The 15,546-nt window shown below is 32.4% G+C and overlaps 1 protein-coding gene across 1 annotated transcript in view; it reads right to left on the bottom strand.

The window, feature by feature from the left end:
• Positions 1–15,546, bottom strand: part of LOC144434500 (putative sodium-coupled neutral amino acid transporter 11) — a 53,182-nt gene that overhangs the window by 14,548 nt on the left and 23,088 nt on the right. The window contains exons 2-4 of the mRNA XM_078122960.1: positions 5,793–5,925; positions 4,448–4,522; positions 1,565–1,699 (exon numbers count right to left, since the gene is read on the bottom strand). Of these exons, the coding sequence (XP_077979086.1) occupies positions 1,565–1,699; positions 4,448–4,522; positions 5,793–5,925 (343 nt within the window). The remainder of the gene's footprint in view (positions 1–1,564; positions 1,700–4,447; positions 4,523–5,792; positions 5,926–15,546) is intronic.

Below are 15,546 nucleotides of genomic sequence, written 5' to 3'. Positions count from 1 at the left end.
CAAATACCACAGGACCCATTGTTGTAACCCCTTCCCCTCCTAGGATTGTCATTATTATTCCAACATTATACTGCATGCATACAATTTCTATGAATGTTACTTTCCATCATTTAGCTCAGCAAAAAATGCAAATTTCCCAGCCGATTTTTTATGATGCACAGATGAAATACACACACAAAGTATATGACCATTACTTTCTCTCATTTACCTCAGCAAAAAATGCAAATTGCCCCCAGTCGATTTTTTATGATGCACGTATGATGAAATGCATACACGAATTCAGCGTACTTCTTTAAACACATGTTGAGATGGGGAGGATATACATATCTGATTCATTTGATTTCTCTCAAGGTATAAATTATAGTACTTTTTTTTTTTTTTTTTTTTAAACATGAGACTGAGTGTATTTTGCAGAAACTAAATTCAAATGCAAATTTATATTGCAAAAGTTAAGATGCCCGGGTGCTAGTTCATCTACATGGCTATAAGGGTAAAGAAGGATTGATTGCATGGCTTAGCATTAATGGAATCTCATTTATATCCATAACATTTTGTCAGTTGTACTTTTGGAGGTCATAACAGGTGACAATATCTCTGATCAACCTGTGAAATTTTAACCATTTGACATTTACTGAAGTCACAAAATGCATTCACGGTCATCGCGGTCCGTGGATTAGTCTTGTCTCTAAAGAGCAAGTAATGTCTTATCCTTAGCTGATGGAGCAGGCGAGACATGTCTCATTTCTAGCTGATGGAAAGATTATACAACAAGACGTGATGGCTTTTGATCCTTTGAGAAAGGTGAGCTACTTACAGTTACAAGACCTCGGAGTCTCCTCAGAGAATGCACATCTTTTTATCCAAATAAAGTATATGAATGACATTGGTGTCTGGAGAGTTTCATAATTTGATTTGTTTTTTGTGTTCGGTACACTGTAGGGGTTTGTTCAACTCTTTCATTTTGATTAGTCTCTACTGAATCAATATCTCTGTCTGTCTGTCAGGGAGGCCAAGCAAATAAGTAAAGGCACATAGTCTGAATCAATGGGTGCACACGCAGTATGCCAACAGTTTGTCAATAGTTATAACTGATAGTTGTCTTTTGTCGCTTCTTGAATACGATTGCAAGCGAAATACAAACATTTCTGGTACATCCAAATACAAAAAATCTGCCCATAAAACTAGATTCAATATTTATTTACAACAAGAGTACATGTATGTGAAATAATTGAAACATATTGGTTTGTTCGATCACCAAAGCTTTTGCCAGGTATCCCACCATTGCATCGTTTTGTCAGTGTTTTTTGAAGTAATGACGCATATAGAATACTTCATATTTGGACTTAACAACCATCTATGAACTGTGATGGGGACGTTACCAACTTCTGAGAATTTGGGACAATTGTCTGAAGTTACGCATGTGTAGTGACTTCAGAAAACACTGGAAGAAGCCATGGTGGATACCTGGCAAAAGCTTTAGTGAGCTACTTGAAAATTTTGGTGCAAAATGATGTTAAGTTCATGAACTTAAAACCTTCATGTTATTTTTTTAAAAATGACTTACCTATGAATGGGTAGAGAAACTGAATTGCTGATAACCAGATATATCCTGGCTTACCAAATGCTGCTCTCACTAATTCCTGGTAGTTGTTTGTACCAGATAGTTCACTTCCTTTTATGAGAAGAACTAATGAGTAATCTGAAAAAAATCAATACTACATATTAATAAATAAAAATAGCTTCTGACAATCATTTCAGATAATACAACAGTGAACACACACACACATATACAGGTGATAGTGAAGACGGACATTGAACTCTATCGACGTACTACATTTGTAGTTGCCCTCGGGGCTTGGCCTGTCTGTTGGGGGCTAATTGCAGTGTGTTCAACATTTTACTCTATGAGTAATAAGGATATACATTAGGGATATACACATCTAGCTATACCGGTAAGCTCGAGATAGTTCAACTTTGAAACTTAATTCCCTTTAAGAACATGAAAGTGATAGCGTGTTAGGTATTGAATTTTTCATTTTCAATTTGAACGAAAAAACCGTTCTGAGGTTTGAAACTGGCATAAGATTTAAACGAATTTTGCATTCATTATCAGATGTACATTTCATTCTTGTGTAATTATAATTTTTATTCTTGTGTAATTATAATTGAAACTTACATTTGAAAGTGAGTACAAAAATGGCACGAATCTTCCAACAAGTTTTTACACAATATTATACAAAATGTCGTCTCCTTATTTTTTGCAGTTACTAACCAGTTGTTTTTGTCTCATGCAAAATAATACATCATCCCTTAACTGGTGTGTTTTTAATCACACTAACATACATTTATCAAACTTAATTATTAGTTGTAGAAGTAGACTTGATTAATTTTATCCCAACTGTACAGTCCCTAAGGTAACTGCAATATCTACAAGTAAAACGCTTCTAGGTATGCTGAATCATGCCAGACTATAAATTATAATAGCTTTGCTGGGTGTGTTATTTCAATTACTCTGTCATGCCTCCTTTCCTACTTCTCTAGGGGTCATCTGAGGTCATCTTGTTTTTAAATACACATTCTAATCACTCACTGATGTGGAACAGTTTTACGTCCTGTCATTTTGACAAATTGGTTATTTTTAGGAGTTTATTTAAAGATAAAATGAAAACGTCAAATAAAGGTTCCTTTTATGATAAACAGGTGTATTGGAACACTTGACTACTCTAAGAGGGAAATGTGTATTTACTATGTTTAATCACCTGGATGTTAAATGAGGTAAAATGCATCAGTTTCACTTATCAGTATGGAGTTGGCATCGAACCGAACGAAGTGAAATATACGGCTTGCCAGGTAACTGGTGTTAACATGTACCATTGACTGTTTTCATTGTTATTGGACATGTAACTGTTTAACAGTAAAAGCAGTTGACAATACGTTTTAAAATGAAAGTTCCCTAGCAAGGCCCATGCGTCATTTCAACTGAAGTTCTGATGATCACAGACGAGGAAGCTTCTTTTGTCTGTGTGATGATCAATGCCTGCTCTATACTGATATTAAGCACAAATGTAAGGAAACCAACGTGTTTATCTCATTTAACATGCAAATTTTTATTGAACATGATGAAATCACAAGGTATCCTTTACCTTTGATTAAAGTCACTAAACCGATTTATATAAGACAATTAAGTGTTCATGGAGGTTGAACTTGTAAATCTTCTTAATCAAACATAGTTATACAACATGGTAATATTATATTTTACAAATTACATGTTCTCAGCTGCTAAGCTAGTTTTGTGTTTTTTCTAAATTAATTTTAATTATACTTTTATTCATTACAATGTTTACATTACTTTGACTGCATGCTTTGTTATAGTGAATACAATACATGACAGTTGTCATTTCTGAAGGTTTTAAATACTGCCTGAGGGTGCCAGTATTAGTCTAGTTGCTATACATGTAGTCGTTATTGTTTTTCTACGATCACTCTCTCTCTCTCTCTCTTTCTGTAATTAGAAAATTACTAGCAAAAAATTAGTGAACAAAAAATTAGTAAACAAATTCTTCTACCAAATTAAAATCCCTGTGGTCAAAATTACTTTTCAACAGAGGAGTAATGTCTAAAGGATGGGAGAGTCAAAAGAAATCGTATTTGTACAAGAATGAATGTTCATGGACTCTGGTTTCATAGTATCAAATAAAAAATCCTACTTACAGAGTCAAAACATTTCTAAGAAGTGAATCCCAAGCAATGTTTTGACTCAGTGAGTAGAAATTTTCATTTGATAACATATAGTTGGAATTCTGACATGTACGGTAGATACTGTATAAGCACTGATATGCATTGCTGTGATCAAATCAAGCTGGCAGATACAAACTACTGTATGTCTGTATGCATGACAATCAAATGACTGCTCCTGATGACAATTCGGGATCCGTAAATCCAATTTGATCGTAAGGTAAACTTATTTACCTCGGCATAATATACTTGTCAATTATCATTACACTGACTCTAAGCTACTGACATCCTGTCCGACTGTATCAAAGAAACCTGGAGAAAACAAAATATTTGCTATCTCAAAATTTGGATCATCTAATAGACATTAATAGGAAAAATTGAAAATGGGCTTGAAGATTGATGAAAAGTAAATTTGTGTTGTTAAAATTTGCCTCTGAGTACACAGTAATTTGAAAATTTAAAATAATCATGGAAGATTGGCAAGAAAGAAATCTGTCAAGTTAAAATTGGACATCAATGATAATTATTTTCAGTTTAAAGTTTCTAATAACATATTTAGTTGTATAAATAAACTGGAAATTGATCACAAATTTGTTGTCAAAATTTTGATTGTTAATACAGCCCCTGGGCCAGTGTCTGAAATGATACGATTTCTTGTGTATTAGATTAAAAGAGAAATTTGAACAAACACTACAAGATATGACGTTAATACCTGTTATTCCTGCCACCATTATCATCAATAGTATACCAAGGGGTAATCCTGCTTGGTTCATAGCATATGGCATACCTGTAATACAACAAAATAGATTATTTTAAACATTCAATGTTACATTATTTTACTATTAATGTGAAATGCACCTCGGAAATAAACTTTTGCTGTTACTTTGTTCAAGAAAACTCCAATCCATTCTCAGTTAAAATTAAGAGAAAAAATTGGGGGTCACCATGCAAAGTTTTGAAAGAGAGGTCAAAATGATGTCATTTCAGAAGCCAATATGGCCACTGTTTCCAAATGGTAAAATTTGAAGGATTTAAAGAACTTTAACTGACTCTCCAGACTCCAAAGTCGGTCATTGATTGTCGATAGCTTGCCAGGTATATTGTTATACATTGTCAATTACAATTATAATTACATAAATAGTCGACACACATTCATATTAACAGAAGTTACCAAGCAAAGCCAGTATATCACTTTAATTTAAGTTCTGATCGATGCCTGTTCTATACTGATAAATGAAAGAGAATGAAATCAATGCATTTTATATATTAAATTTAACATCCAAGTGATTAAACATAGTGGGCTAACTAGGTATCCTTTCTCTTTAAGTTATTGACATGGTTTAATTGAGACATAAATGAAACTAAATTTAGTTTAAGAATGTATTAAATACATGTCAATTTGGATGAATTTAATTTCCTGAAACATACAAAAATAGAAATGTCTAATTCTGTATTGATAATTAATAGCTCGTGAAGCGGCCACATAGCGGCTCATTGACTAGTACACATGTGCATCCTATATATACTATGTGATGTTTTTTTGGTGGTATTACCCAAGGATGCATTGCAGCGCAATGACTACGCATGTGCGTTCTATATACTATGCACATTCTCCATGCAGAGGGCGCTATCTACAATCTCATTGTGAGGCAGCCAGGCACAAATGAACCTACCCTGTGCAAGCTTATTGGCTTTGCCTAGTTATGATATTACCATCTACATGCTGACTTTTCCATAATTTTCTCACTTGTGCCAGCACATAGTTTTGCATTTGAGTAACTCTGACTGACATCACCTCCATGAAACTGGTGATATTTTGTGTTGAAGAGAATCCTGACCTATTATCATTTTACATTCTTGACCTATGTAATGGGACCTCAGGTATAGACTGCCAATAGATAGAAGATAATTTAAATAAGGTGTGAGAGACAGACATTATGATACATATTGCATTAAATCCCAACTTGCTCATCTTCATATCATGTATCATACATGCTGATATCCCCTCTCTAAAATGGACTGTGTCATTTCCTGAGTAAAGATAAGGGTGAACTCACCTAATATACCTGATCCAATAATACTATTGACTGTATTGAGACTAGCTCCTGATAAACTACTACGGTCTTTGTCTTCATCAGAGAGTCCCTTTTCATTATCTACTAGTTGTGCTGTGTCATCTGTGGTTTCCATCTGTGAAACAAAACAGAAAGTACAGGCTGATTTAGTAACTGACAGGAGTATTCAGATTATTAATATATAAACTTATCATTTCTAGGAGCATTGGTCAGCAAAATATACAAAAAACATTTTGGCAAAACATTTTTTTTCCTCCAAAATTTATACTTTAAATGACAGTACATCAATCACTCAGTTTGATCAATTTTCCAGGAATTTCAAGAAGTTGATCACATTTTTTAATTTCCAGGTTGGAGCATATCACCCCTGTAGGATACTTTCTTCAAACAAACACAATGATTGATTTCAGAGTTTCGGATTCCGAGTGAAAATTATAATTTAACTGTACATATGAGAGAAACACTGTACTATTTAATGTAACATTAGTATGAGTCAAAATATGATATTTTGTATTCAATGCATACACCTCTCTTCTGGAGTTATACTTTAGTAGGAAATTGTGCATATCCCTCAATTTGTGCTCCCTTGGTGATAAAAAAAAAAAAAAAAAAAAAAAAAAAAAATCTAAGTACAAATCACTACTCTTACATTATTTGTACTCTGAGAAACTGAGCTAAAAACTATTCATTTTTACGAGAAAAGTTAAAAGAAATATCCATTTCAAAAGTAACCTGTATCACAACCTATGAAATTACTGTAATATTGTCCACAGAAAGTACAGGATAGATTATGTTTTGAACTTACTTCAAGTTGATACATGCACTCTAAGATACTGAGGTAAAAAGTGTTAGTTTTACCAGAAAAGATCAAAATTTATATTTTGAAATTACTTCAAATTCATACTTAAGAATCAGTTTTATACTATGATTCTCTTTTATCTGTGTGTACTTATATTTACAATTTATTCATAAATAAATTCAGTCACATCTCCACATGCACTATAATGAACTGAGTTAAAAAGTGTTAATTTTATCAGAAAAGATCAAATTTATATTTTAAAATTACTTCAAATTCATACTAAATAAGAAACAGTTTACTATGATTCTGTGTGTATTTACGTTATAATTTATCCATAAATACATCCAGTCACATCTCCACATGCATTCTAACAAACAGAGCGCAAAAATTTTAATTTTACAAGAAATTATCAAATTTATATAAATTCACAGTGGTTACTATGATTTTGTTCTATCTGTGTATATTTATGTTTATAATTTATTCATAGATACATGCATTCTATTAAACTAAGCTACACACTTTATTTCACTAGAAAAGTTCAAGTCAGTCACAGTCACATCTCCACACATATATCATTATAACTAATTTCACTACATTCATTTCCTTTATATTGGGTCTGAGGGCATTCACATTGACCAAAGTGCTGACCAAAGTGCATCATTTCAACACAGAGCACTGTCGTGATGCTTGTCATGCTGTATATGTCACACTTACATGTACAATATAACCACGATGAATTGACATGTTACTTTGTATTAAAGTTCTAATTTGTGCTACAGTTGTACATAGCTCATGCATGTAAACATATACATGTACTTTGATTGGGATAACTTACAAAAACTAGAGACAGATTTAATAGAGTTTCAATTAGGCAGCACATTTGTTTTTTTTACTTCTTGTACAACGCTGTCACAAATTATGCCCAAAAATACAGACAGTGATAGTTAAATTTTATCTAACTGTGAACACAAATAAACAGATTTGTGTTTGACTCCTTTGTCTAATATGGCAGTGCAGTAATGCTAATTTGTGTGCGATAATATGTATCATTTCCTACGCTTGCACGCCATCAGTACCTGCCTTTTCATCTATAAAATATAAACTCATAACAAAATACCGTGTGTGAGGCATAAAAAACATCATGTCACCTAATCGAAACTCTATATAATCTGTCTAGTCTGGTAGTTTCTTTGTATAGATTACATTATATGATTAACAAGTAGCTGAAACAAAAATACAAATTTTAAAAGAATGACCTAACAAACTAAATGACAGCTTTTTAAAAAAATTGTTGAACGACATAGTTTACAATTCCCATTACTACTGCAATTACCTTCAATCAGAGCAAGGGACAAAATCGCCATTTTTATTGTCTAGAATGATGCCTGCCTTAACTACCTATTGATTAATACTACATGTATAAACAGTTCATTAAGGCTTGACGATGTATTCATTTGCACCAAAGATAAGCAGTTAATGTATACAAGACTGCACAAATTAGGATACTATCTTGTTTGCCCTTGAGCATGCCATATGAATTTAACTCTATGAGGAATCTAGGTATGCCTTCTCTAGGGAAGGTTTGAAGTTTGACTAAGGTGGGATTACCATCCAAGTCCATCTGTGGCCTTCACTGAACTGTACAATATTGATCTGTGCATAGCCTTAAGTCTATTTGATTATGGGTCATCTCCCTTAAACTCCATCTGAGGCCTCCTAAATTTAAATGTTGCTGTATTGATCTTTGAGCAGGTGTACAGACATGAATCACTATTTACACAACTACTATTTCTCTGAGTGTGTAATCAGTCACACTTCTACTCCTGTCCACACTGTGACAGTGTTGTTGAATGCAGTACATGTACACCAATCACGTTTACACAGATCTTGTCCACACCATTGGTGCATGAACACAATTAAAGTGCACATCATGTCCTTACTGGTGTTGGACACAAGGTACACAATTGTGTCCACACTAGTGTTGGACAAAAAGTACAATATTGTGTCCACAAATTGTGTCCACACTAGTGTTGGACAAAAAGTACAAAATTGTGTCCACACTCTTGGTGACGATAAAATACACAAATTGTGCCCACATTATGTACATTTATTTAAAACAAAATACACCAATCATGTCTACATATCACTGATGCACAAGAACACAAGAAATGTCCACATTGTGCCATTGGACACAAGCATAAAAATCATGTCCACACTGTGTCATTGGACACAAGTATACAAATCATGTCCACACTGTGTCATTGGACACAAGTATACAAATTGAAATCATGTCCACATTCTTGGTGAAGACCAGTGTGCCCTCTATAAAGCTAATTTGACGCACCATTGACGCACACAATTTCTAGTGAAGCACCAAAATTTGTTTTCCCCCTACCTTTTATATGTGGTGACTCACAAGAAATCTGTCATTTTGACTCACAACAAAATTTGGCTATCATTATAGAGCACACTGGTGAAGACAAAGTATTCAAATAGTGTCCACAGTCATTGAGACACAAATTGTAACAATACTAACATAAATCATATCCACACCATCAGTGAACACAAAATACACAAATCCAATATCTTAAACTCAGAGGACACAAATTGTGTCCAACTGTCAAAGTACATATAATGAACATAAATCATATTGTTACAGGCTGACGCCAGTTCGTATTTTGATCACAAACCCTGATTGGCAGTAAATTGTGCGTGGAAATGATTAAAACCATGATAAGCATAGATTACCATGACGATGCCCATGCACAATCCTCTATATTTTTTAATATCTAAAAGGTACAGCTTGAGCAATCAGACGTCCATCTCAAACTAATTCCCTAGAGAGGAAAAGTGAAATGTTCTACTGTTACCAACAACTTAATTAGACATTCTATACAGACGGTGACTATTGGTAATAAGTCTATGTTACATGTTTCATCCATACTTTAAAGTGCAAAGTCATTTATCAATATTAGCAGTCCTATATTGTCAAGGGAAAGATACACAAATTAAGTTAATTTCGAAGAGAGAAAATTAAATGCCAAACTTTAATTTATGACAATTTGGTATATAGCAAACACCCATGAGTCATTTATAATTCCCCTAATGTTTGAATCTCAATGTGGGCTCTTATGTTACTTTGCTTCATTTATTACAGGTTTTAAGTCAGAATTCTCAACAGCTGAGACCATGGTAATATTCGAGGCAGAACTAGGTGGTAAAAAATGAACAATAAATTACTTTTGAGACAGTCAATTTTAGACTTGATTTCACACGAAATAGTCCCGTATATGTTGAGTTTATAAGCTTCCTGATGCGACAAGTAAATATTTTTTAATATCTTTAAATGTTTTGATAAAGATGGTAGATATAGTTAATTTCATTGTACATTTATTGCACGTTAAGGCAGTGAGTCTCATCAAATAAAATGTAAATCCAGAACCTATTTCTAGTGGTCATATGGATGAGAAATGGGTTTATTTTTGGACATTTTATTTAACTGTTAAAACTATATTGAAAAGCAATAAGCAAAACACAGACTAATTAAGTTCATATTTGCACATCCACATATTGCAAACAACTGAATTAGAAGAAGTGTGATCTTGTGACATGTAATTTTGTTTGCAAACCTTGCACAAAGGTAAAACATTACAAAGACATATTTGCATTTTCATTGTGCGCATATCACATGGCACTTATATTTTGTAAAGTACTTTAATTTGAAACTATGATACACCAAACAGTTTACAATGTTTTAATGTATGTATTATCCTTATCTTTCTACATTTATGCATAAACACCGACAGACTGTTTTCATTCAGAGAGATATCTATATCTGCTATGAACCAATGTTGCTGCACCCTGAGGGGGCTTTGAGCCCCAACATCTGCTCACTTCTTTCACCAGACATATTATCAGTACAGTTCAATATTAACAATCTTTAATGAAACCTTGATAAAGACAGACATCATGGCAACCAGTAATACTTGATCAAATATTCATGATGAAATCAATGTTTATTAATACATCGATATTTTGAGATGTAAAGTGTTTCCATGGCAAACCTAGCGAAGTGAAGTATTTTTCAATGACATGCATACAGATACATCAACAACGAAACACAGTAAATTTACCATGAAATATTAAAGGTGTGACTTAGTATGATGTGAATTTTAATCAAAGTTGTACGATACTAGACTTCATTTCCAGGAAGACAAATTTGTTGTCAGTCATTAGGAACTGTTTGCATGCAATGTTATTACATTGTATATGTTTACTTGAAATTACTTTTGGTGATATGGGTAAAACAATGGATATAGCTGGACTGACAATTATGTCTTTCCTTGTTTCTTAGACATTCCTTGATTAATATTTGTAAAAGCTGAAATTTTTAATATAACTATAATATAATTAATTCAACATTATGCTGATTTCTTTTCTTGCAAATTGCCTTTCCTAAATTTTCAAATTATAATAGTTTAAAGGTATATGTCTGGAGTTATTTTGCCATGTTTATGTACATGCATACACATTATTAATAATAATAATAATTATTATTATTAAGAGATTAATATTATAAGTGAAGTAAATGTATATGCAAATAGTAATTTCACTTAAATGTCATTAGTGGAAGACATAAAAATGAATATATTGAAAATGCATTTTAAAATGAATAATGTACATAATAAAAATAATAATAGAATATATACACAGCTATTAATTTATCTTGTTAGGCCTGCATGCTAGTTTCATCAGGGCTGTGGCAGCCCTGTTGCATACATGCGTCAGGTTAATCCAAAAACAGGCATGTGGACTTTTAGCTGTGTGTATATTCTGAATGACTATCAATTCATATTTTGATATTCTGGATTATTTTCTTGATTGTTTACTGTTTTTGTAAATTAGATGATGCATACATGTGCAAAAACTCATCAGCACAATTAAGTCTCATTTTATTTCAGCCTACATTTGTACACGCCATGTGTACATGTGCAGACATGTGCAAAAACTCATCAGCACAATTAAGTCTCATTTTATTTCAGCCTACACGCCATGTTTTTAAATAATCTCCTTTGCAGCTGCTGAGAAAATACAAACACTTTCATCAGTTCTCATTTCCCACCTCCTTCCCATCTAATAAAAAATGTATTTAATTTTAATTTAAAATATTAATGAAGATGATTTAAACTCAGGGGTTATCTATTCATCAGCCTGCATGTACATTAATTAGTTATATGGGCTGTCATTGTGAAAGAGAGTTTGAATGTTAAAACTAGCTGTAAACACATCTTCATTCCTATTGCGCTAAGACTTTTCGTTCTCAATTATTGGGTATAATGTATTACATTAGTATATATGTACAAGTCAAAATCAACAGTTTGTATGTACTAATATGAAACCAGATACATTACAGCCATGTATTATTATATTAAAATAGATACTTTGTATGTACATGTACTGATATATGGTATGTACTAATATTAAAAGATAATTTTTATGTACATATACTAATTTTAAAACAGATACATTGTATGTACTAGTATCAAAATAGATACTTTGTATCATGTGTACTAATATTAAAATAGATGCTTTGTATGTACATGTACTAATTTTAAATCAGATACATTGTATATACTAATATTAAAACAGATACTTTGTATGTATTGATATTAGAATATATACTTTGTATGTACTAATATCAAAAATAGATACATTGTATGTATTTATATCAAACTACACATTTTGTATGTACTTTGCTTATAAATAGATACGTTCTATTATACAAATATCAAGAAAATAGATACATTGTATTATGTATTAATATTACAGGGTATAAATGGATACTCTGTATGTATGTATGTATGTATGTATGTATGTATGTATGTATGTATGTATGTATGTAAATGTATAAATGTCAGACTAGTTACTTTGTACAAATGTCAAACTATGTCATGTACTTTTAACATTAAAATGGATACTTTGTATGTATGTATGTATGTATGTATGTATGTATGTATGTATGTATGTATGTATGTATGTATGTATGTGTGTATGATGTATGTGTGTATGTATGTATGTATGTATGTATGTATGTATGTATGTATGTATGTATGTCTGTCTGTCTGTCTGAATGTATGTATGTATGTATGTACTTACATATGTACGTACGTATTACGTACACGTATGTATGTATGTATGTATGTATGTATGTATGTATGTATGCATGCATGCATGTATGTATGTATGTATGTAATGTATGTAATGTCAAAATATACAATGTCAAATAGATACATTGCACATGTATGAGCAAATGTCAATTTTATAGATACTTCCTATGTATGTGTTAAAATAAATAAATTGTGTATACAATCATTGTTGGTAAATAATTCCATCATTTGCCTTCCTTTGCACCATAATCAACCAGTATGTAATTTTGATACATCATAATGTACTAAACACCAGGCAAATTAGATTTGATGAATGCTGGATATAGTCTGAATTGAATCATTGTATCACTTTAAGTTAAATAAATATTGCTGTTAATGAAAATGAACTTAAAAATTGATAATACACCTCAGCTCAAGCTCACACAGACTCATTCACAATAATCTGAGTCACCGTATTCTAATGTGAAGTCATTATGAAACAGGGACATACACAGGCATCTTGAGAGTTCTTACTCTACACAAATTTATTCAATGGTCATGATGAGTTTGTATCTTAGATGACGCACATGTATATGGTAAAATAACCTTGAAATTAACAATTAAATACAAACTCACATGTCTGTAATTAAACGTAGTGTTAGTCTGGTAAGAAGGGTAGGGCACTTGAACCTGAAAGGCATCAATAACTGCCACTGACACAGCCTCTGAAATGGTCGCTATGGTAGCCTCAGCTGCCTTGTTGTGGTCGGCCATGTTGGAAATGCAAGCAGTGATTGTTTCATAATAACAGTCCATTCCATTTCATCAGCAGGTGGTCCAAGTAAATGGAAATGACTTTGGGTGTGTGGTGAATTTAAATTACAAATTAGGAATTTTCTTGTGATGATGGATTCATCAGAGGATTTGTGTCATAAAATGTTTAAGTCTAATCTTGAAAAAAAGTGATGAATTGTTACTTGTCAAGAGTTACAGGGATTGTCCATTAAAGCTCAGCTAATCTATCTCAACAAATCTTGATCTGATAAGTGAGAAAATATGAAATTGTCCGTATAAATAGTACATGTACTCATAAGCATATGCTCTACTTATCTAAAAAGAACAAACTATATATTAAAATGCATCCCTCAAATTTTTTTTTGATAATACCGAAATTTGTTGAAAAGATTTTTAGAGAGATTTATTTGAGTCATAGCCCTCCAAAGCTAGACTCGTCATTGATGATAATGACAGTTCATCTGATATGCAGGAGTTGCCATGGCAACAGAAGCATCTCAGAGGATGCCTAATTCAGACAGATCAAAATCTGACGTTATGAAAGCAATGCCGACAATAATCAGCATCTTGTTCGAAAATAACTGTACTTCGAAAATCACTGCATGCTTTCCTTCCGTTGTATCCATTTCCTTGGTAATATCCTCATCGGACATGGTTTAACAGCCCTGCTATAAATTATTCTTCAAGTATGTCACAATAAATCATCTTCTCTTTGAAACTGCGTGAACATGAAAGCACTCGATCTATCAACGAGAATTATCGGGCTTTGAAATAGTGCAATATACCTTTGGATGAGATCTTATTCAGCTATTGTATATAACAAACTACTTATTTATTGTATGTGTAAATCTTTGTAATATTGTTTGCTGGCATAACCATTGACAGCAATTGGATTGTTATTTTAGGTGATTGAGTATGTTCACAATATAAACACCTTCAGAGAATTTTCATGACACACAGTTCTGTTATTAATCAGGGTTTAAAATCCACTTGAGTTCCCAGGTATTTTACCAGGGTTCGACACCATAATTATTGTACATGGTATGACAAACTTTGCAAATTTGAACAAATTTCCCTCCTCTGTTACCAGTGTTCCCAAAAGCACTATATCATGCAATCTGATTAAAATCTGATGTAGATGTCGGCTAATCGTTTATTGTGATCTTACCTCAGTACTTTTGCTTATATTACCTTCGTGATATATGTTTACGTTTTCGTCTTGATAGTAGAGGCAGCCATCAAGACGAAAAAACATAAACATGTATCACGAGGTCAATTCAAGCAAAACTACTGAGTAGCGGTAAAATAACAATGAACGATTAGCTGTCATCTACATCAGATTTTAATCAGATTGTGTTACATGCTAGTACTATAACAACATTTACATTTGCAAATAAGAATATCAAATTTTTGGGAAAAAGGTTACTGTACATTGTAATCAAAATGTCTACTTGCTTGAAACCCTGGTCAAACTTAGGATAGCTGAGATTTATCACATTCTTTCCTTAGGGCAGTCCTATTTGTGTTTCTCATTGTGTGGTTCTGATTACGCTCAATTTTAGAATAGGTGGGGTAGGTAGATTTTTTATTTAATTTTTTTTTATAAATTTTTTTTTCATATGTGAGTGTCTAGTTCAGGTAGTTATGTTTTCTATTGTTTTCCATATGGTCTCTGTGTTATTGGTTTCTTCCCATCAGATGTACAGCCATTACAGATTGGAAGAACAGTTTAATATTTTCTTTTTAAGTTGATGTCAGTTTCTGCATCTACTATTTCTTGCGACACTTCACAATTTTTGCAATTTTATTATTTTTTTCTTGACATTTAGGATTGGCGTGAAAAACTAGGTGTGGTCAGGTAACCAGAACCAAACAATTTTGATTGGTCGGTTTGAAATACAAAAAAAAATTAAAAACTGTATGTGTACATGTATACATTTTCAATTCATAATCATATTAACCAGTCTACATGACTTATGAATCGACAATCAAAATC

This window comes from Glandiceps talaboti, chromosome 4, assembly GCF_964340395.1.
Source record: "Glandiceps talaboti chromosome 4, keGlaTala1.1, whole genome shotgun sequence".
NCBI classification, from domain to species: Eukaryota; Metazoa; Hemichordata; class Enteropneusta; family Spengelidae; genus Glandiceps; species Glandiceps talaboti.
This window is presented reverse-complemented; position numbering and strand designations above follow the sequence as displayed.